The following is a 23,112-nucleotide window of genomic DNA, read 5'->3' as shown; positions in this document are numbered from 1 at the left end:
TCATTGGGACCTTGAGAGCTCAGTCCAGTGCTCCAGTGTGGGTCTATGTCTCTAACGCCATCCATCCCCAGATGAAGGTTCTATGATGATATGCAATATATTCGTCAGTGTTGCTATAGGGTAGGGTCATTTCAGGTTCTTTATCCTCAGCTGTCCAGGGAACTAACTGGGGACCTCGGCTTGGGCTCCTGGGAGCCACTCTAGGTTCAAGGCTCTTGCCAACCCTAAGGTGGTTGCTCCCTTATCTAAGAATTGTGCTTCCGTGCTCCCTTATCCAACCTTCCTTTATCCCAATCCTCCTTTTTCCCCAAGTTCCCCCTACTGCTTAGGCTTTAAAGGCAAGAGAAGGAAACGGTTGCCAGGCCCCAATATAGTTTTTTTGATTTTTCGAGACAGGGTTTCTCCGTAGCTTTTTGGTTCCTGTCCTGGAAATAGCTCTTGTAGACCAGGCTGGCCTCGAACTCACCCAATATAGTTTTGACTGAGTCGTACCTGATAGGATCTGTGACTTTCAGTAAAGGAGCATAGGAAACTTGCAGGCTCCCGACAGGCAGAGTGCCAAAGAAATAAGAACCTTGGCCTCACTTTTATCCTGTTTGTCCCTCCCATACCCTGAGCTCAAGGAAGAGATAGAAAACAAGAGAATCCACTGATGCGGTCTTTTGGGATCTAGAGAAGTGCAGGTGGAGAGTGATTCTAGAAAGGCAGATGGTACAGAGCAGACATTGCTGAGAGAGGTAATCCAGGAGAGGAGACTGAGCCTCAGGGACACTTAACAAAAAGGCTACACCTTCAGCCCATTTGTAAAAACTTTGGGAAAAATATGATTTATTCACCTCAGTTAACTTTTAAATATGCAAAAGTTTACCTTAAGTTCCTGTGGTAGTGTGTGGAAGCCTGAGTCCGACATTGGGTGTGTCTTCCCACTTGCATCCTGTGAGTTCTCTACTTTTATCTTCTGCTTTTCTTGTATGGGTATGGAGATCAGTTGATCCCCTGTACACATTGTCTCCCTAGCCCCAAATCAGTGCTCTTAACTGCATATTGTCTTACACGATTGCTTTTGAACTTTGAAATGATTGAGCTAGAAAATGTGAAATTTGGCTTCAAGGATCAATAGAATGAATGACATTGAGAAATAAGACAGTCCTGCAGAATCTCAAATGATGGTTGTTTCTTAAGAGTAAATGATGGCAAGGGAGATGCGGAGAATTGATGGCTATAATACAAAGTGAATGTATCCTGTGAGTAGATGGAAAATTAAACCAATGGCTTGCGTATAACTGTGTGCTGCCTCAGTATTTGCTATTTATAAGGAACAATTGCTGAATTACCTGTTGGAATAAAAACTTCAATCTTACGTACATAGTAGAAGATGTTGGTCTGTATACTAACAGGCTGTTTTCACCCTCCAGACTTCTTGGTGCACCCAATACTGTAAAGTTCTTCTAGTTCTTACTAAGCCTTTAAATGTACAAAGCAAGTTATAGTACAAAGCTGTTACTGCTCCCCAGATAGGAGAGTTAAAGGAAGCGTGCTCTAAATGTGAGTGGATTAAACAGAAGACACCACTGACTCTAAAACAGAAGAGTTTACTCTTAGTAATAAAGGTATCTTAATTTTTTTGAGATAGGGGTCTCACTGAACCCAGAGCTCATCCTTTGGCTTGGCTGGCCACCAGTGAGCCCCAAAAGCCTGTTCCCCAGCACTGGCATTAGAGATGTACTCTTAATACCTGGCTTTACGTGCTTGGTGGGAATCTGAACTCGGGTCCTCATGCTTGCAGAGTAAGCACTTTACCCACTCAGCGATCTCCCAGCCTTGAAAGAATTGAGCTTAGGAGCCAGGTAAAATAATGCAGAGTATTATAAGTTGATAGCTAACGATAGAAATGTGCATTAGCCTTCCACAGTAGTGACAAGTACCTGGAAGTTTAGAGGTTTCAGCACAGAGTTGGTTGACGTCTGGCCAGGTAGTGAGTGAGTGCATCGTGGTAGGGAATGCTGATAGAGTAAAGCTGCTAACCTCAGGTGGTCCGGAAGCAAAAATGAACAGAATAAAAAGGAAGGAGCTAGGGTCCTTCAAGGGCATTTGCTCCCAACTTCCTATGAGACGTCCCATCTTAGAGGTTCTACCACTTCCTGTTAGTGTTAGATTCTGGGAACCAAGTCTTCAGCATATGGTCATTTGGGAATATTTTAAAGTCCAAATCATAATATTTGGAATTATCTATAGATTTAGTTTTCCTAATGAAAAATAGAATCTAACTTACCAAATGAACAAAGCAAAAGTTAAGTGAGAACTTTCATGAGGAAGAGGAATTTCCTTGATTATTATATGCATCCTTTTAAGTCATGTGTTTAGAGAACAAATTACAATATCCTGGTGTACTAGGTTTTTGTTGTTGTTGTTGTCAGCATAGTTAAAATACCTGACTGAAACAAGTGAAAAAAGACTTTTTTTGGCTCATGTTTTCAGAGAATTTGGTCCAAGGTTGCTCACCCTATGCAGTTGGGTAGAGCATTACTGCTGTTTATTCCACAGTGATCAGGATGCAAAGAGAAAGAAAGGACCAGAGGCCCGATAAAACATCAGAGAGAGGCATGTCTCAAAGAGGTGTACTTCCTCTGGCTGTTCCCTACCTCCTAAAGTTTCTATGACCTCCCAAAATAATGCCACAAGCTGGTAACCAAGTTTCTCCGCACTTCATGCATTAGCATGTACTTCCCTTTAGGAATATCCGTTTTCTAACCAGTGGCTTTAGGAGTTCTACAAATTGTGTCCTATAAGGGTCCTTTAATCTTAAAGCCTCCTAATCTTAAGAAAGCAATTTATTAAATCTCTTGTGCAGGTTTCCACATAATAAGCTTACCAGCTTTATTTAAAATTTTCTGATTAATATAGAAAAATCAGTCCCCCCCCCCACAATTGGAATAAAAGCTCACAGCACTAACAGTAGCTACCTACCAGGTTATAAGCTTGATAGTGGTAGATTTGTTTTAATACAGGGTCTCTCTGTGTAGTCCAGACTGGGCTCAAACTCATGGACTCATCTACTTCTGCCTCTCAAATGTTGGAATTAAAGGTGTGTACCACCATGCCTGGAGATACCCCATTTTTGATGGAAAATAAGCTGGGCTTTTGTGAGATACAAGATCCTCCCCATTTATTTGTTCAGGGCCTGGTAGAGTTCCTTGTCCCTAAACTCATACTCCTTTTTAGCATAGAGTTGAAGCCTATTGCACCTTTTCTTTATTGGGCTGCTTCAAGCAAGAACTTTTGAATGGCTGTTAAGCGCACTCATGTTTCAAGTGGGGAGAAAAGAAAAAAGAATGCGTAGTTTGTTACTGTGCAAGAGAATTTATTGACTTGATGCTTTCAGCTATTACTGCAATCAAGTTAAGTCCTGTAAGAAAAGGGAAATAGGTCTGGAGAGAAGGCTTGGAGGTTAAGAACATTTGCTGCTTTTTTAGAGGATTCCCAGCTTTCCAAGTCTAGGAGATCTGACACTTTCTTCTGGGTTCCTTAGGCACTGCATGCATGTGTTGTACAGACATACACGTAGGCAAAGCACCCATGGACATAAAGTAAAAATAAGTCTTTAGTAAAAGAGAGGAGAGGGAAATATCGATTAAAACATGCATATATTTATGTTTGGGTCATGAAGATGTTTTAGGGAATATAGTATCATGTTTGTGGGTTCTTAGTCTGATAGCTTAAAAAAAACCTGGAAGTCAACCTAGAAGGATTCTTGAAGACAGCTTATTGATTGGGGGGGGGGGGGACGACGGACAAACCAACAAAACCTGACAGACAAACTGGAGATCTGTGTCAATCCCCAGAGGAGGGAAGTAAATAATTTCATTTAAATTTCAAATTAGAGGTTGAGAAAGTAGGTAGCTTTAGCAATGGAGAGCCACAAGCAACTGCATGGCCGTGGAGGGACAGAGCAAGAGAATGAGAAGAATGGTCAGCATATCAGGCAAGGCAAGTAGCTTGTGGTTTGGGTCAGTGGCATGTTGAGCAGTGCAGGTCTGTTAGCAGCTAGATCAAGGGAGGGACGTCTGTATATAAGTTCCAATGTCAATATCCAAGGGGATAGTTGCTCTTCTCAATATGTCTTCAGGTGTGTGTGTGTGTTTTAAGCTTCTGGAATAGACAGTTTTTCTGAGGGCAGGTTCCTCTTTAGGTGTTTGACAGGCTCATATGAATTAACTTCCGCAGGAGGGAACAATAGTGTATTTTTGTAATTTGAGAATAATCTTTTGAGCATATTAGAGAATTATGTGTTTACTCAGGCCAGAGGTAGAACTAAAGTCCCATTCTTTATATCAAAAATCATGTAATGGAGTGACTAGGTTAAGATAATTAAAGAAAAATAAATTATAAAAAAATGTGATTATTACTTGTCAAGTTCATAGTATTTAAAATTGCCATGGAAACACCACTGTTGTGACTACAAGGGTGTTTCCCTAAAGGTTTAACTGACCAGCTGCTGTAATGTAGACAGTGCCACGCTGTTGTTTGGGTTCCCAATTTAACGGGAAGGAGAAAGGGAGAGGAGCACTAGTTTTCATTTCTCTGCTTCCTGACAGGAGATTTAAGTGGCCAGATGCCTCATGTTTCTGCCACAGTCAGTGGCTTCCCTTCCATAATGGACTGTACTCTCTGCCTTGGAGCTGGACCCTTCCTTAAATTGTTCTTGTCAGACATTCTGTCACAGAAATGTCATAAGAACGGTAATGGCCGTTCTTAACCAGAAGGAAAGAGCTTCTCCTCATGGGTGTTAGCAAAGCCTGAGTACCACCTTGTCCTCGCTTTCCAAAGCCAATTGGAGGTCTCGGGGGTGGGATGGAATTGGATGTGGATGGGAGGGTCAGCCTATTTTGATAACTTCTAACCAGCTACCTAATTCATCAGATAGATGTAAATGCTTGCATGTGTATCCTCTATGATATAATCCATTAATGATAATTTCTTAATTGTAAATTTTAAGATTTTCTAATAGTATTAATGAAAATAAGATATCAAGTATTGTCTGGGTTAACTCTGCTTCTTTCAAATTACAGCAACATAAATGGGTAGAATTAAATTACCTCAGCATTTAACCATAATTACATGGTAAGAGTAGCATGAGGTCATTCCTTGGAATTATTCCCAAGAATATACTAACAGCTAAGTATCCCTTCAGATTAGATTAGCACCAGGAAGCCTATTTGATTTCTAAATAATAAATGTAGCTTAAGAGTATTTATTTAAGTAAGTGGACTGAGTTGAAGCGAGAAAACGGGAAATTAAGACTCATGGATCTTTGATTCAGTTGTATTAGCTCTGTTACCATAGGCAAATAGTTTTTATGCTTCAGTTTCTTTATCCACAAACACTAATATTTAAAGTCCTTTCTAGCCATTAAATGCCTGTGATTAGACTTTATACTCGCACTTACCGAGGAGATTAAGAATCTGGTTTAGAAAGGGAAAAGGGAAAGTCAGGCCACAGTGAAAAGGAAAATGAACCCAACAGAGAATGCCAAGAAATCAAAGAGGAACCTGCAGAAGGAAGCTAACACTGTTGTGGAGAATTTCCGTGTTAAAAATACAAAGCATACACATAAAGACCAGTTCTTCTCTTGGCTTCTCTGTGCGCTGATTATGTTCTGTGGGCTCAGGATAAAATGTCAGCTCCAGGGAGATGATTCAGTCGTCTCTTATTATCTGTGGTTTTATTTTCTGCAATTTCACTTACCCATGGTCAGCCAAGGGCTGAGATATTAAACGGGAAAACTCCAGAAATAAACTCTCTGTAAATTGAGTAGTGTGCTGACCTGTAGGGCAGTAGTTGGAAGCATTCCTTTGTCTCAGATACCCATGCTGTATGTGCTGCCCATCCATTGGGCTATCTACCACTTAATAACTCGATACAGTCTTTACACGGCAGTGTTTATGTTCAGGAAAACAGAAAGGATTAGCATCTATAAAGTGTTACCTTTAAGGGAAAGATGAAATTTTTCAGCAAAGAAGTAGGGGGAAATGTGTCCTGAGGATGCTAATTTATAGCACAGTACAATTTTTTTTGAGAGGGGAGAGGGGATCACACTCATACATTTTATTTTGTGTGTGGATACACATGTGTGTGCATGTGATGGTCAGCGGACAATCTCAAGTATCACTCCTCAAGTTTTTCCACCTTTTATGTGAAACATGGTCTCTCTCATCAGTGTAGAACTTTGCCAGGTGGGCTAGACACAGCTCCATGCTACAGCCAGCACCAGTTGGAGGAGTTCTTTGCAGAGACCTCTGATCAGATGAAGCTAGGGTTCTTGACTTTGCTGCAAGAAAGAATTTTGGGGTGAGCCAGTATGAAAAGAGTGGAGTCTATTAGGAGGAGAGATTAACATGTGTGTAAAGGGGAAGGAGTATTAAAAAGAGAAGCATTCAGGGAAAGGATAAGACACCCCCAAATGGGGGTGAGGGGTTCACAAGAGACAGTGAATCTTAAAATGTCTTGGCAGTAGCCATACCTGTTTTGGTTGCTTTTGAGCTACATTTCAAAAGGCTGCTAATGCAAGCTCCAGCTCCTCCCACCTTTGATAAGTGAAATTACAGAATGTCTTTGGAGGTGCATTGGATAAGATTTCTGGGTCACAGAAGATTACATAAGAGGCTAAAACTTTTTTTTTTCACAGTAAATGTAGATTCTTGTGAAATTCGTGTGTGTGTGTGTGCATATGTGTGTACTTAGCCTTTAAGCATATTTATTCCTAAATATCTGTATATAAAAGGAATCTTGTGTCTCTATAGGTAATCTTCACAGTGTGTGTTAATTTTGCTAACTTCCCACCTTTGTATCCCATTTCAGAGTAGAAGTCTTCGGTTGTTCTCTTTTTTAGTGAAATAGGAAGTAAAGTTGTTGACTCTGAGTGGAATGGGTGGGAAGTGGTTTAAGAGAATAAGGTATGAGATAGTTGGCTATTATAATGGGATAGAGAATTGGCTCGACTTAGGTAGCATTAAAGACCCCTTAGTTTAGTAGACAGAAATTTCAAAGTTTGACCAGTCAATGTGATTCTTTATCTTTACTTTTCTACAGTAGCTTGAGGAAAGGTTGATTAAAAGCTGAATATAAATTGATCAGTGTTAAAATTTGACAGTGGCAAGGACAGTGAGCAATATTTGCGAGAAGTGATTATAATGATGATTTATGGAACCTGACATGTGTAAAGATGAAATGAAGAAGAGGAAAGAAAAGATAGTAATATGTTAGTACTAGTCTTTGTGGGGTCAAACAGTTGCAGGACTAGGGTTTTGAGGGGAAACAGATAGAACAAGCCATCTGAATGAGATGCTTGAATTTTCATGTAGGTGTGTGTGTGGGGGGGGTCATGCTGTAGGATTGTTAACTACAATGGAAATAGCCATAAGAATGGGTATCTGAGGTAGGTAGAGGTGTAGTCAGTGTTAGAAAGAGAAGCTACAGAGGAAATTGTGGTAAGGATGGTTTGTATCAAAATTGAAGTCACTATGAGCTTAATTGAGAATTGAGTTGAAAAACTCAAGTTTAAAGATGCTTGAGTTGTCCAGATATACAGCTTGTAATTCTACCTAAAGAAGCATCAGAATAATTAAGTTGTTAGACAAAAGCACATTATTGTTTAGTTTTCTTTGTGTGTAGCTGTTATTAATTGACTCTGCAGCATAATTGATTTCTTAGCTTTATGTGACAAAAGCAAACAGAAGATCTTTCTGCAGCCCATAGGAGCTAGAGGAGAAAAGTCAGCCGTGTTAGGTCTTTTAAATGTCTTTAGTGTAGTGGTTTGGTATTCAGAAGTGCTGGAGAAACTCTGGCAGCCAAATCAGAGCCATAAAGTAAGTCTAAACTAGGACAGCAGAGTCATTATTCAACTTCTCAGTTAAAAAGTCTTCTTTAAAAGGCAGTGTCCCTTGGTTCTTTACCAGAGCACTTTATTGGGACTTCATTTGGATGCAAGGCTGTATCAAAGTAATTATAAAAACAAGAACTGCATATTTATTTATTTATTTTTTTAAATTTATTTATTTATTAAGGATTTCTGCCTCCTCCCCGCCACCGCCTCCCATTTCCCTCCCCCTCCCCCGATCAAGTCCCTCTCCCTCATCAGCTCGAAGAGCAATCAGGGTTCCCTGACCTGTGGGAAGTCCAAGGACTGCCCACCTCCATCCAGGTTTAGTAAGGTGAGCATCCAAACTGCCTAGGCTTCCCCAAAGCCAGTACGTGCAGTAGGATCAAAAACCCATTGCCATTGTTCTTGAGTTCTCAGTAGTCCTCATTGTCTGCTATGTTCAGCAAGTCTGGTTTTATCCCATGCTTTTTCAGACCCAGGCCAGCTGGCCTTGGTGAATTCCCGATAGAACATCCCCATTGTCTCAGTGTGTGGGTGTACCCCTCGTGGTCCTGAGTTCCTTGCTCGTGCTCCCTCTCCTTCTGCTCCTGATTTGGACCTTGAGTTTTCTGTCCGGTGCTCCAATGTGGGTCTCTGTCTCTGTCTCCTTTCATTGCCCGATGAAGGTTAATATTCAGGAGGATGCCTATATGTTTGTCTTTGGATTCACCTTCTTATTTAGCTTCTCTAGGATCGCGAATTATAAGCTCAATGTCCTTTATTTATGGCTAGAAACCAAATATGAGTGAGTACATCCCATGTTCCTCTTTTTGGGTCTGGCTTACCTCACTCAGGATAGTGTTTTCTATTTCCATCCATTTGTACGCAAAATTCAAGAAGTCCTTGTTTTTTACTGCTGAGTAATACTCTAATATTATTAATATTAATATTAATATTCCATACTTTCTTCATCCATTCTTCCATTGAAGGGCATCTAGGTTGTTTCCAGGTTCTGGCTATTACAAACAATGCTGCTATGAACATAGTTGAGCATATACTTTTGTTGTATGATAGGGCCTCTCTTGGGTATATTCCCAAGAGTGGTATTGCTGGGTCCAGGGGTAAGTTGATCCCGAATTTCCTGAGAAACCGCCACACTGCTTTCCAGAGTGGTTGCACAAGTTTGCATTCCCACCAGCAATGGATCAGTGTACCCCTTTCTCCACACCCTCTCCAGCAAAGGCTATCATTGGTGTTTTTTATTTTAGCCATTCTGACAGCTGTAAGATGGTATCTTAAAGTTGTCTTGATTTGCATTTCCCTGATCGCTAAGGAAGTTGAGCATGACCTTAAGTGTCTTTTGGCCATTTGAAGTTCTTCTGTTGAGAATTCTCTGTTCAGCTCAGTGCCCCATTTTATAATTGGGTTGATTAGCCTTTTGCGGTCTAGTTTCTTGAGTTCTTTATATATTTTTGAGATCAGACCTTTGTCTTTTGTGGGGTTGGTGAAGATCTTCTCCCAGTCAGTGGGTTGCCTTTTTGTCTTAGTGACAGTGTCCTTTGCTTTACAGAAGCTTCTCAGTCTTAGGAGATCCCATTTATTCAATGAGGCCCTTAAAGAATTGCATATTTAGAAGTGACTTGAAGAAACTTGAAATGTTTTGTAATAGTTTATGCTGAATTAGATATAAAGTATCGGATGAAAATAGTTTGAATAGATATATTTATGAGCCAGCACATATAGTAGATTATTGGGAGTAACAAACATAATTTGAGTTATACTGCATAGTATGGAACATTTGATTTTGATGATAATTCTAGCTAGCTCTTATAATATTTTTCTTATTCTGAGGTAAATAAAATAAGCTAACTTGAAATATTTTACAGAGTTAAAAAGAAATGCCTAAAAGAAGCAGAAAAGCTGTCTTGAATTTAATATGACAAAAGATTAATTTAGGGCACACCACTAATGGGGGATTCATTTCGTAGAAGCTGTGGTATGAATGAATGCCTTTGAAAGGAATAGAGAATGATTAAGGCAGGAACAAAGAAATTAGACTCAACTAGTAATCTGGAATGAGAAGACATGTTAGAGAGAGTAAGAACAAGGGAGTGATGCCAAGTTGCCTGCTTTGATGATGCAGTATTTTCAGTTTTTTATTTACATGTGTGTGTGTTTGTGAGTGGGCATAAGAATGCCACAGCTTCCGAAGGAAGTCAGGACAACTTGCCCGAGTCAGTTCTCTCCTTCCATCACATGGGTTCTGGGGATCAAACTCAGGTGGTCAGGTTTGGTGCCAAAGCACCTTTATCTGCAGAGCCAGCGCACCTACCATCCCAGTATTCTTATTCTTATTTCTAACTTGTAGATGTTTTCAGGAGGAAGAGACCTGGTCAGTCGTCCTCATCTACTTAGACCATGAAACCCAATATGGACAAGGTCAACAGAGCTGCCATATTCTGGCTGCTCATGCTTACTTCAGCTTTGCCAGGGCATAAATTTCATTTTTCAGATGTTTTCAGAGTTGTTTTATTAATCATACTTTTTAGATTGCCTCTGTCCTTCCCCCTAGTATATTTGCAAGGTTAGAGTAGGAAGCTGTGTGATCTTATATCAAAATAAGATGCCTGGGGCCACTATGTCCTAATAAATTTACTTATTAACCGTTTTCTATTGATTAATTTATTTATTATGTATACAATATTCTGTCTGTGTGTATGCCTGCATGCCAGAAGAAGGGCATCAGACCCCATTACAGATGGTTGTGAGCCACCATGTGGTTGCTGGGAATTGAACTCGGGACCTTTGGAAGAGCAGGCAATGCTCTTAACCTTTGAGCCATCTCTCCAGCCCCTACTTATTAACCTTAAGCAAATAATCATGTCTTATAATAGAAAGAAAATGAAATTTAGAGTGAAAATGTTGGGTGAATTTCTCAATTTCAGAAACATGCTGTCTACATTTGTAAAAGGCTATATTTGAAAAGATTGTTAGTGACATGTAATAATGCATGCAAAGCTTTGTAAATTCTAAAGTGCTATACAAAAAGAGTGATTCAACCAGCAGTTAAGAGCTTTTCATGTGTCACGGTTTTAGAAGAAGTCCACTTTTGTATTCTCTTCTGGATTTAGCGTTTGGTTTTGAATTCCAAGTATATAAATTATGAATAATTAAACTGATTGAAGACTGTTATGTAACAGCAAATAATATTCTCTGATCTAGTATTTTTTGGATTTAGAATAACTAGACCAACTTCATAATTGATACTCTTGTTTCCGTAAACTTGACCTGTGAGCTGGATTTGGTAGGGCACGCTTATCCAGCTATGGGAATGCTGAGGCAGGAGGATTGTGAGATCCAGTTTTCAACATCTTTCAGTCAGCCAACCAGTGTGTTCTTTGGTTCTTCTTAACAGTGATTCAAGTAAAATAATTAGTAAGAATTTAAAATGAGCATGTATTTACCAAATATTTTAATTTTTCAAGTATACTGTTGTTTGGTGGCCTGATATTCCCTATACTTGAGGCTGGCCTTGAACTCCAGTAATAGTTCTGTATTATCTTCCCGAGTTCTAGGATTATAGGTTTTATTTCTTTATATTGCAGTTAATGTGTCTGTTTGAAGCCCAAGATGTTACTACTTAGTGAATTGTGCAAAATCTAACCTAAACGTAAAGAATTTCTTTTGCGTTTTAAATATATTAACTTTTTCAACTTGTTGGTTTACTGTTTGAGGTAAAAGAAAACACTTTTTCAACTTGTTGGTTTACTGTTTGAGGTAAAAGAAAACCTATAAAATATGGTTGTAGCATAATAGAATGTTTCTATCTTAAGACTTGTTTTTCCTCCCAGCTCTGATCTTATTCTTGTTTCCAACGGTTACCATGCAAAGTCTGTTTCACTCAGAACCAGCCTGGCTTTTTCTTACCTTCATGCTACGTTTTCACACTGACTTTTGTTCTGTTAATAAAGGTGACATTTATTTGGTACCTATTTACTTTAAAATGCAGTAAAACCTTAGTAAAAATATATTTAATCTAATTATTGCACTTTTAGTTTTTCTGCTTGTTATCTAGTACTTTTGTTTCTATTTTGTTTTGTTTTTTGAAACAGAGTCTTGCTGTTTAGTCCAGGCAGATCTTGAACTCACTATGTAGCTGGCCTTGAACTTTTGATCTTTCTTTAGTCTCCAGGTCCAGCTCTCCAGTACTAATTCTGAGTATTTACATTAACAATTAAAAGTTGTGTGGTTGGGGGCTGGAGAGATGGCTCAGAGGTTAAGAGCATTGCCTGCTCTTCCAAAGGTCCTGAGTTCAATTCCCAGCAACCACATGGTGGCTCACAACCATCTATAATGAGATCTGGTGCCCTCTTCTGGCATGCAGGCAGGCATGGAAGGAATGTTGTATACATAATAAATAAATATTTAAAAAAAAAAAGAAAAAAAAGTTGTGTGGTTAAGAATATACTTCAATTGGTAGGTACTTGCTTAGCATGCAGCTGTCGTCAGGGCCTGATGACAACACCTGCAGTTTCTGCACTCTAGAGGTGAAAATAGGATTAGAAATTCAGAATCATTCTTAACTACATAGTGGATTTGAGACTTACTAGAGCTATATGTGACTCTGCATTCAAAAAACTAATTAGAATTATATATTATACATATAAGATTTTTGTCAAAAATTAATAAATGTGGGTTAGAGAGATGACTCAGTAGTTAAGAGTACGTTCTGTTTCAGCACATATGGGGAGGCTTACAACTGCCTCTAACTCCAGGGGAATTTGATGCGCCCGGACTCTCTGGACACCTGTATTCACATGCATATGCACATACATACCCTAATTAAAAATAGCAAAAATAGTCGGGGGTAGTGGCACACATCTTTAATATTAGCACAGGAGATAGAAGCTGGGGATATCTCTAAGTTAAGAGGCCAGCCAGGAATACACAGAGGAAACCCTGTCTTGAAAAACCAAAACAAAACAAAAAAAATGTACAAAATAAGCCTTATAAACTGTAAAACCTTGTAAAAGAGAATTATATTTTAAAAGATTTTATAGCTTGTAATTTAACCATTAACAATGAAATTTGACTGTTGTCTCACTAGTTTGATTAGTTGAGTTTTAAAACGTTCATGTGTCTGAGATTAGGTGAGATCAGGCAAGTTCAGGGGCAGCATGGCAGAGAGGGGAGCTAATAGTCATATATATATATAAAGCCCAAGACTCTAAATAGATGGTGAATTTACAGCGTGGATGCCTTTGACTGTTAAAATAGCATGTACTTAAAAGCAGGTTTGTTTATTGTTGGGACAAGGTCTCGGCATATGTACCTGAACAGGGTTTGAATTCACGGTAACCTAGGCTGGCCTCAGTCATAGTTGATTCTCTCTTGTCAGCCTCCTGAGTGCTGGAAAAACTCAGTAACATTTCAGCAGGGGAATCAGGATTTAATACAGAGCAGATACGCTTAGTAAAGCAGGAATCTTAAGAAAAGAGCATACAAGATGATCCACTAAGCTAAGCAGAAAACTCTAGAATTCTTTATATTATCTAAAACTCTACTAGTGTCTAAAACATGAATTGACACTGGTGTCTTGGATTCAAAGAGGTATTAGGTTAAATTTAATACATTGAGCATTGGTAGACATTAAGGAATGACAAGATAATGTTTGTCATCTTACTGAATTTTGAGGAAAAACTAGTTTTTGTTTTTAATGAAGAAAAGACCTCATAAGTTTAAGGCCTTAGCACTGTAGGACTCATCCTACCTTGGGTGCTTCCTGGGCCTCTAGAACTTTTGAATGAATTGACTTTAGTCTGGTGTTTCTATGACCTTCTCCTCAAGTTTTGTAATTTGCTGTAATGGCTCACAAAACTCAGAACACTTAAATATTACTAGATGATGATATATGCAGGTATACATCCATATGAAAAGGCACATAAGATGAGGTTTAGAGAGGCTCAGAGTGCAAGTGAGACCCTTGGTCCCTGTGACACATGGCTCTCTAAACATATCGCTTAGGTTTTTTATGGATATTCCACAACATAAGCACCATTGGTTAAATTATTGGTTATTGAAATCACTATCTAGCTCCTTTTCACCTAAGAATGCTGAAAGTTTCAACCTCGTCTTAACAAGACTCCTTTGGTAAACTACCTCCAGCTCCAAGTCACCTCGTTGGCAACAAGCTAAGTACTTTAGAAGCTGCATAGAAAACACCTCTAGAAATTCCTGGACCCAGGTGGCTCTTCTGCCTCTGTCTCCAAAGTAGCTGCCCTGAAAGGAATGTTTCACTTTTAGTTTTTATTTTCAAAAGCAATAGTAAAATGCACCACAGTGTTGTCATACAACTGATCAGGTAGTTTGATTAAAGTTCTATATTAATACAATATATATTACAGATATAGCTAATATTTCTTAACTTATAACGTCTGTTAGGTTCTGTTTCAGTACACACATATATTTAGAACCACTTTTTTGTGAGCTATTAAAGAAAAGATGTGTTGAACATTTATTTATACTCATTAATAAATGTCTTTAACAAAAAACAGTGTTTCTTGAAAAAACTGTTAACTACCAGTAAAGTGGTGTGTTGACTAGAGTTTTTCCATTCTGTCACTAGCCCTGTGCTTTGACTAAAAGGGACGGGGGAATAAGGTTGGAATTTATTCACTTTGTAATTTACAGGTAAAGAGAAAATGAATAAGGGGAGTCCATAGAACATTGGGCTATATTGTTATTATAGTTAATCTTACAGAAATAATACTTTCATAGTATATGGAAGGTGAATTGTTTACAAGTGTCCCGAGAAGAATTGGGAGGGTCCCTTGAAAATCTGTTTCTCATAAATTCACTGTTTATCTCTTGGGTGCTGTAAGGATGTTACCCTTTTTAAATAAGTGGTTGTCAGTTATAGCCTCACATGATATGTAATTTTGATAAATTTTGTATCTTCAGAAGATAAAGGGAACTTTTAATGGTTAGTGATTAGTTGCTTTTTCAAAGAACTCTGAATTATGAAAAAAACATTTTGAAGATGAATGGTTGGGACTGCATCTATTATCTATGTCATCTACAAATACTGTATCATTATTGGCAGCAAATCTGTCAAAAGACAAAATTAAAAAGTTAAAAGATTATAATTGACCTGATTTACAGGGCAACACTTGATTCCATAAAACACAAGGAGTGTGCTGGTCCTGCAGACAGAAGGGCTGAGAAAGCAGAACAGAGCAAAGGCAATTTGAAGGTTTAAATGTTACTTTGCTTGTGGGAGTTGCTGAAGCGCTTGTGCAGGTTAAAACTGGCATGCTTAGGAGCTTGGTTATTACTATTTGTCTCGGTTTCTCCCTCTCTGACTTCTCAGGCGAGATGGGTAACTTAGTTTGGGCGCGGTGGGCAGGGACCTTCAGCTCGAGCAAATCCATTTTGGTTTGGTCTGTTGGGAGCTAGTAGAGGAGCTTAGGCCAAAACAATAACTGCCAAGTTCTGTTTATTTCAAAATCTGAAAAGTTTTCCTCAGTGTTCTCCAGAGAAAGGACCAACAGGACACATACATATATGTTTACAAAGAAAAGGTTATTGTTTGTTTGTTTTTCTTTTTTTTATTTATTAACTTTACCTTTTCCTATGATGATGGGTGAAATTCTACTACTGACAGAAGCTGGACTACACGGGCAGTTAGGAACTGGGAACACAAAACTCTTGATAGTGAGAATAAGATGGTTTCACAGTAAGTGGATCAGTAAAGTGCAGCAGAAAGGAAAAGAGTGGGAACTTTTTTTTCCCTATGAGCTCAGGCTCATAGAAAGTGATGGAAGTCAAGGTGTGAGACGAAAGGGTAACATCTTCCCTTCAGAAGTTAGAAGCAAGCAGTGAGCTTGTCTGTTATTCCTGTAGCTTGATGGCCTTATCCTCCCTAAGGACTATCTCTCTCTCCTTTGGCTGCTCCATTTCTTTGGCTTTCTGAGCCTATCTTTACAGTTGTTTCCTCTGTTTCCTCCTCCTAGTTCTAGACACGGTGTGTGTGCCATTATTGTAGTCTTAGAGATTTGCTACTTTACAAGCCCAGCGCCAGCACTCTGTGCAGAGAGTGATAACTACACTCAAGAGAGATTGCTTTAAAATAATTGGCTTATGTGGTTATGGAGACTTGGCAAGACAAATCTACAGTGGTATATTATTTGTGTTTTAGTAAATAAAGCTTGCCTGAAGATCAGAGGACAGAAAGCAGTCATACTAGTCAGCCATATGGGCCAGGGAGTGGTGGCACACGCCTTTAATTCCAGCACCAAGGAGACAGGCAGATGGATCTGTGAGCTCACCCTGGGCTCTATCTTAAACAGAAATAGTGCTCACACAGAGGTGACCCCAGCACTTGGGATTACACATTTTTAATCCCAGCACCAGGGAGGTGGAGACACGAGCCATATGTCTCGGTGAAGAGAGGAATGTAAAGGGGAAGAGACAGGAACTCTGGAGTTGGGGATCTTCAGGATTCCTGGAGACAGGATCTCACCCATTTGATCTGAGGCAGAGATAAGAGCCAGTGGCTAGCTGCTTTGCTTTTCTGATCTTCAGGTTGAACCCCAATATCCGTCTCTGGATTTTTATTATTCGTGCTACAAAAATCTGCAAAGGATAATCCAGGAAGAGCTACAATTACAGACCCAAGGTGGTCCTCTAGCATTTGTTCTTCTGATTTAGGAAAAGGTGTGTGGAACCAGGGGTTTCCTTTTACTTTATACTTAATTATTTCTCTGTACAAATATGGAAAAGTGGTTGAAATATTTGTGGATACAATTTCAACCTGTTCAGCCTGTTCTTGCTTTCCTTTTCTAGGATCAGTTCGATAGCTTAGACAAGCATACGCAATGGGGAATTGACTTCTTGGAAAGATACGCCAAGTTTGTTAAAGAGAGGATTGAAATTGAACAGAATTATGCGAAACAGTTGAGGTAAGTTTAACTTATTTTTCACTTTGTACAAATGAAGTTACATGTTTAAGCAGCTTAATATTAATAAAAAGTAGTATTGTATAGATTAAACCTTGTGTTTTTTTATCCAAATTGGTTTGAACTAGAGAACTAATAGTTTAGTTAAATCATTGCCTTGTACCCTTGGAGAATATTGAGTAAAATCAACTTTAATTGCAGAAAGGCATTAAAAATCCTTAAATATCAGCAAAGGGAAACCCTGTCCAGGCAGCCAGAGCCTGCTGTCTTCTTTATGGCCTCTCTACCTTCAAGCCCTGAATAAAATGGTTCAGTGAGGAAGCAAACAAGGCCTGGGTATTCAGTGCTTTCCGCTTGCACTCTTCCCTCATAGCTACTGTTTGAGAAGCTTTCTGATGCCCTGAACTTGAGAATTTCCAGGTCTTGGAAATAGTTTGTACTGAACTGAGAGCTTCTTTGTTAATATATTTGTCAGAATATTTAAAGGGGAGTTTTTAAATCTTAAATTTGGTGGAACGAATCTTACTTGTTCAGATAGCACAGTTATTATTGTTTACCACAGTTTTTCTAGTAGTCTTGCTGGAACTTGATAAAAGTAATGCTTGAAATTTGAAGACCAATCTATAAAAATTTTAGCTAGGAGTTAGGGTGCTTCAGAGGACAAAATTCCAATTTACATAGGCACACGTGGCTGAGAAAGGGGGCATGTTTCCACTCAGGGGCAAAGTAAGCTGCTGCTTGTTACAGTTCTACTTTTCCTTGTTCCTTTTGTGTGTACGTTCCTCTCAGCACCCTCCTTTCTACTGCTTGCCTCTAGGCTTCCATTGCACTCTGTATCTTAGCCAGGCACTCTTCTGTTACACCTTAGAGAGGAGAGATGGGGGTGGGGGCAGAGGGAGGCAGAAGGAAGACTAGAAGTCTCTCCACCATCTCTTGTTTGTTTGATGTTTATCAAGACAGAACCTCACTTTGTAGCTCTGGCTATCCTCCAGCTCACAGAGATCTGTCTGCTTCTGCTTCCTAAGTGCTGGGTTTAAAGGCGTGTGCCACCATTCTTCCACCTTCTTTTTTCTAGTTCTTCTAATAAGATCTCCGTTTTCATTTTGACTTGGCTTAGGTAATATGCCTGTTTTGTATAATTTATTGAAATGATGATAACTGAATTGACTTATAGTTAATGGTAGAGGAGAGATAGCTAAAGATAGGAGACCCAGAAAGAAGAGGAAATATTCGGGATAAGTCAGTTATATCCTTGTAGTCAACTCACTATGGGTATGGGATGACAAAGGTATAATGAGTGAATGTTTAGTAAAACTTTTTTTTTTTAAATTATTATGCTACTTATGAAAACACTGACATCGTCCCAGTTTCCTGATCTGTTCCTTTCTGGTTTTTCTTAAGGCTCTTTTCATATAAGAATACAAATAGGGAGCCTGTTAGTATTTTACTGATAACAGTGATGATACTTTATCTGTTCATAATTATGGTCTGGGATTCTTAAACATGAAGGACATCTGAGAGGGTAACATGAAAAGTTTGGTCATGTGCAAATTAAATGTCTACCATCTAATTATTAAAAAGTATACTTGTTTTATTATGTTTATGGGTTTTAGGCATACATTTATATCTGTGCACCGTATGTGCGCCTGGTGCCCAGGGAAGCCAGAAGAGGGCGTTAGATGTGGAACTGACATTACACACAGCTATCAGTGCCGTCTGTGTTGGTGCTGGGAGCTGAACCTGGCTTTCTAAAGAACAGCTGGTGCTCTTAACCACTGGACTCTTCAGCTCTCTCATCTAATTTTGAATTTGTTCTCAATTCTAACAAATAAAAACTTACGGTTTCAAGTTTCCAGTACAAGTGAAGTGAAGACATAACATAAAATGATAAAAGGTTAAAAACACAAACCAGATGAAACATAGGAACAAACAGAACTTACTACTGAAGGACCCCAGGAATATTGCCTCTGTGTTCCAATATAAAAACAAAATGAGAATGGATAGGGCGTTTGACAAGAGATCTCATTATAATGAATATCTTTAATTCAGCATTTTAATTTCTAAACTGTTTTATAGAAAACACACAATCATGTCTGCACAAAATTATTCATTGCAGGAAAAATAGAATTTCCTTCTAGAAATGCCTACCAACATGAATGATGAAAAATACCTTTGTTTATAACCAGCTTATTTAAACTTAGAAGACTGTATTCAGCCAATCAGTACAAAAAGCAGGCTATAGAACTCAATGGTAGATCTTACTTGCTTGTTTGAATTTGTATGTATAATTAGGTAAAAATGTGTGAAATTTGTATTCTGAAGAGCTTGAGGGTTCCAGGAGTGCCTGTTGTTGCTCTTGTGGACAAGGCAAGGGTGTTTTTACTGTGCACCTTTGTGTTACGTTATTTCCAGTGACTTTGTTCTAGATTGATAATTTAAAACTCTTAAGCAAAGTGGTGGTGTGCATGGAAAGAGTGCTGTTACAAATTGCAAAATGAAAAACTGATAATTTATAAGATAAAACTTAAGCACTTTAGACTAGATTTGTCATGTCTGCTTGGTGTGAGGGTTTGCCTCTTGAAAGGACTGTCACACACTCAGGGAATTTGTCAAATTTCCAGGGTGGCTCTCAGTAGCGGGGTTATTTTGTTAGGTAATGTTGAGGTGTTTAGGTAAAGAAGATTTGGGAGGAGGCATGTTTAATTTGAAGCAGGCTACTCCTTTCTTCTTTCTGTGTGGAGATTAGCTGCTTTGGATGAATGGCTGGTAAATGATTGAATTGTCAGGTGCTGTTTGTAATAAGTTTATTTTATTTTATTTATTTATTTTTGGTTCAAAAAGGGAAGAAGCTTGTCCTGTTTATTTCCTCTTCGTTTAGCTACCTCCTTCTAGTTTTGTTATAGAAGTTGATTTCATGTTTAGGAGGAGAATGCTGCTTACTGAGGTACTCTCTGTTCCTTTGTAATAACTGTATTCAGGTTGTTAAATATCCCCTTCCTTTTCCCTGGTGGGGGCTGGGAGCAGAATCTTAATATTTAGCCACCTTGTCCAACTCAGCATCCTTCCCATCTGAGCTTCCTAAATGCTGGGTTTCAGTCTTATATCATCATGCCTGCTCCAGTTTAACTGCATTGCAAGACTAAACATAAGACTTTGATACCAAGGCATTCTGTGTCTACCTCCCATTATTCCTATTTTAAATTCTTTTTTTCTGTGTTCTTTTTTATTTTCTTGTGACAGGGTCTCAGTGTGACCCTGGCTGTCCTGATTCACTGTGTAGACTTGGCTGGCCTCCAACTCAGGGATCTGCTCACCTCTGGTTCTGGAGTATTGGGATTAACAGAGTATACCACCTCACCCATCTCTTCATGAGTTTTGATAGTTTAAATTTAACTCTATTTTGGTGCTTACTATTGACTTATTTGGTGGGTTGGTACAAGTATAGAAAATGAATGATGCAAAATGGTGATAACAGTACTAGTTTACTGTTTTGTATTTACAGAGACAACTGAAATCAGGCTGTGTGTGTGTGTGTGTGTGTGTGTGTGTGTGTGTGTGTGTGTGTGTGTGTGAAATGCAGTGCTTTATACTTGCTATGCAGACACTTTGCCACTAAGTTGATCTCTAGTCCAATTGTTATTTTGATAAACTTGTATATAATGGCAGGGATTAATTAAGATTTCTAAGTAAAAAAGAGAAGTTGTATATGCACAATAAGTATATATTATTTTCTCTTCTAGTAAAAATTACAGTATTATGTTCTATCATAGAAATGTGGCTGTGTAAAATTATATCATAAAGCTCCACATTAGAACACCCAAATAGATAGATAGTGTGGGGTATTGGGAACAAACTATTCTGGAAGGCAAGGAGCCTATAAGCTAGTTTTCTTTTAGAGCAGAAATCTCTTTGACTTCCTTTTTAATCAGAGACTGTATTATGTGCATTTGTATTCCCAAGTTGGATAATTTAGCTGAGTAAGTATACATTGAATGAATGAATGAATGAATGAATATTATTTCCATCCAACTTAGACTCTCATGGCCTTTGATGTACAGCTTTCTGCCTGTACTGGAGTTTGGTATCATGTACATGTTTTAAGGTTATTGGTTTACGTTAGCCTGTTTCTAGGGTAAGCTTACATATTTTCCATTCCTTTATCAGAATTTGCCATTAATTTGTCACTCATTTAAACTGAGAACCCAGGGAACCCATTTTTATACTGACTTTCTGAAAGTAAAAATTTTATTATTTTTTTCTTTTTTGGTCTGCTGTTCTTTAACTCTTGACTGCTTTATTGCCCTGTAGGCTTTCTCCCTTTCTTTCTACACAAGGTTTTGCTATGTGATCCAGGGGGATTACCGGTATGTGTCACTATACCCAGCTATATCTATATTGCCTGGATAGAACTGATCTGGTGGAAACACAGTTATTGTTAGTCTCTTGCCACTCACTTTGCCTCAGTACATATCTCTACCTGAATTTAATCACTGAATAACTTTATTACTAAATTCTGTTTCTAAATTCTAGAGTATGATCTCTGCACTGAAATATAAAATCCACAAATGGAGGGGTTTGTTCATTCTGTTCTGTTTCTTCCTATTTCCTTGGCAATAACAAGAATAAGCAATTTTTAAAAGTATATTTACTTAATTCTTACTGTAACATTTAATATGTCAGCACTATTTTCCATGCTGTAACACGTTTTCCTTTAAAAATAATTGAAATTTCAGTATTGGAAATGAAGATAGAAAAGTTAAGGCAGAACTAGTTGTATTTATCTGTCGCTGCTGATTGTGGGCTCTTGGGTATTGCATTATATTGCATTTCACCATTAAGAGATTTACTAATTCTCTGTTGATCCCCCTACCTCATAGTCAATGAATAGTAAGTACATCTTATGTCTGTAAAGACTGCTGCATCCATTAGTAACTTATCACCAAACTGAGTAACATACCCTTTCCAATTAGCTGATCCATGTAAATATAGCATAGTAACAATTGTAGAAATTTGATGAAAATATAAATTAGATATCCTAGCATGATGGCACCTGGGGGAGAGAGGAAGTGAAGAATTATAAGTCCTAGGCCTTCCAGGGCTGCACAGTGAGACCTGTCTCTATGGGAAAAAAGAAGTTATATAATTTATAAAGTTAGTTTCGGCTATGTATTTTTCCATAAAGTTAAGGTTAAAAAAGGGGTTGGGAGCTAACAGTTTAGAGGTTCTTCCATTAAGAAAATGTTTTCTCATTAATGAAGCTTCTTAAAAACCAACAGCATTTATTTCAAAAAGCCCTATTGAGGGACAGGCTTGGGGTGCCTCTGTTACTTGAGGTATTTAACCTCATTTAGAGAGTGCTTTTAAGATTTGAGTAGATACTGTTTAATTTGTTTCTGTAACCTGTTATAAATTACAGATGGTATATTACTTTAGTTTTCCCTGATTTCCAACTAATATTCTCCTCAGTTCTATTAACTATTTTCTTTTGATGCTTTATCAGAAGAAAAAAAGTACAATACTTGGAGAACTTTTCTTCAGTATTATGTAACTGCATCTTTATGTATAGTTGGACCTCACTTGGCTATCATTAGTATAGCTGGCTTTTGTTTGTTTGTTTGTTTTTTTCCATTGCTTTCTGATCCCATTCTTGCATATTTTTGTATGCTCTGGAGCTCTATTTAATCTTTCTGTTCTGCTATACCTAAATAGATGGCTGTTTAGTTTAATTAACAGGCTACTAAGCTAGTTTGATTATAGCAACTAGATTATTATCAGTATGATTAAACTGCTGTCCCATTTAATGTTCTCAAGAGTTTGATGATTTTCTATAACCATTGTGTTTCTAGCACTTAAGAGGTATGTCTTACAGTAGACTTCTGCCTTAAATTTTTGTGGGATGATTTAGTAAACTGTCACTTTTCTGTTAAAGTTAGGCATAACCACTTCCCCAAGAAATGCAAGGGTATTCCTGACTGTTATATGAAAGCATTTTCTTAGATTATATGATCTAAACAGAGCTTAATATGTAAAGGATAAAACCTTTTAAGAAAGAAAATAAGAGCCAGGCTGTGGTGGCGCACGCCTTTAATCCCAGCACTCGGGAGGCAGAGGCAGGCGGATCTCTGTGAGTTCGAGGCCAGCCTGGTCTACAGGCTCCCTTCCAGGACAGGCTCCAAAACCACAGAGAAACCCTGTCTCGAAAAACCAAAAAAAAAAAAAAAAGAAAAGAAAATAAGTTCAAACCTGTTGGGTTAAATGTCTTCATGGTGGAATTCCCACTCTTTAAGGACCTCATTG

General features: G+C 38.3%; 1 protein-coding gene across 3 annotated transcripts in view; it reads left to right on the top strand.

Moving 5' to 3' along the window:
- Positions 1-23,112, top strand: part of Fnbp1l (formin binding protein 1 like) — a 74,423-nt gene that overhangs the window by 12,529 nt on the left and 38,782 nt on the right. For all 3 annotated transcript variants that reach the window (XM_013350032.2, XM_005357222.2, XM_013350031.2), the window contains exon 2: positions 16,703-16,818. In XM_013350032.2, the coding sequence (XP_013205486.1) occupies positions 16,703-16,818 (116 nt within the window). The remainder of the gene's footprint in view (positions 1-16,702; positions 16,819-23,112) is intronic.

This window comes from Microtus ochrogaster, chromosome 21, assembly GCF_000317375.1.
Source record: "Microtus ochrogaster isolate Prairie Vole_2 chromosome 21, MicOch1.0, whole genome shotgun sequence".
In the NCBI taxonomy this organism is placed as follows: Eukaryota; Metazoa; Chordata; class Mammalia; order Rodentia; family Cricetidae; genus Microtus; species Microtus ochrogaster.
The sequence above is the reverse complement of the archived record's forward strand: the minus strand, read 5'-3'. Positions and strand labels throughout refer to the sequence as shown.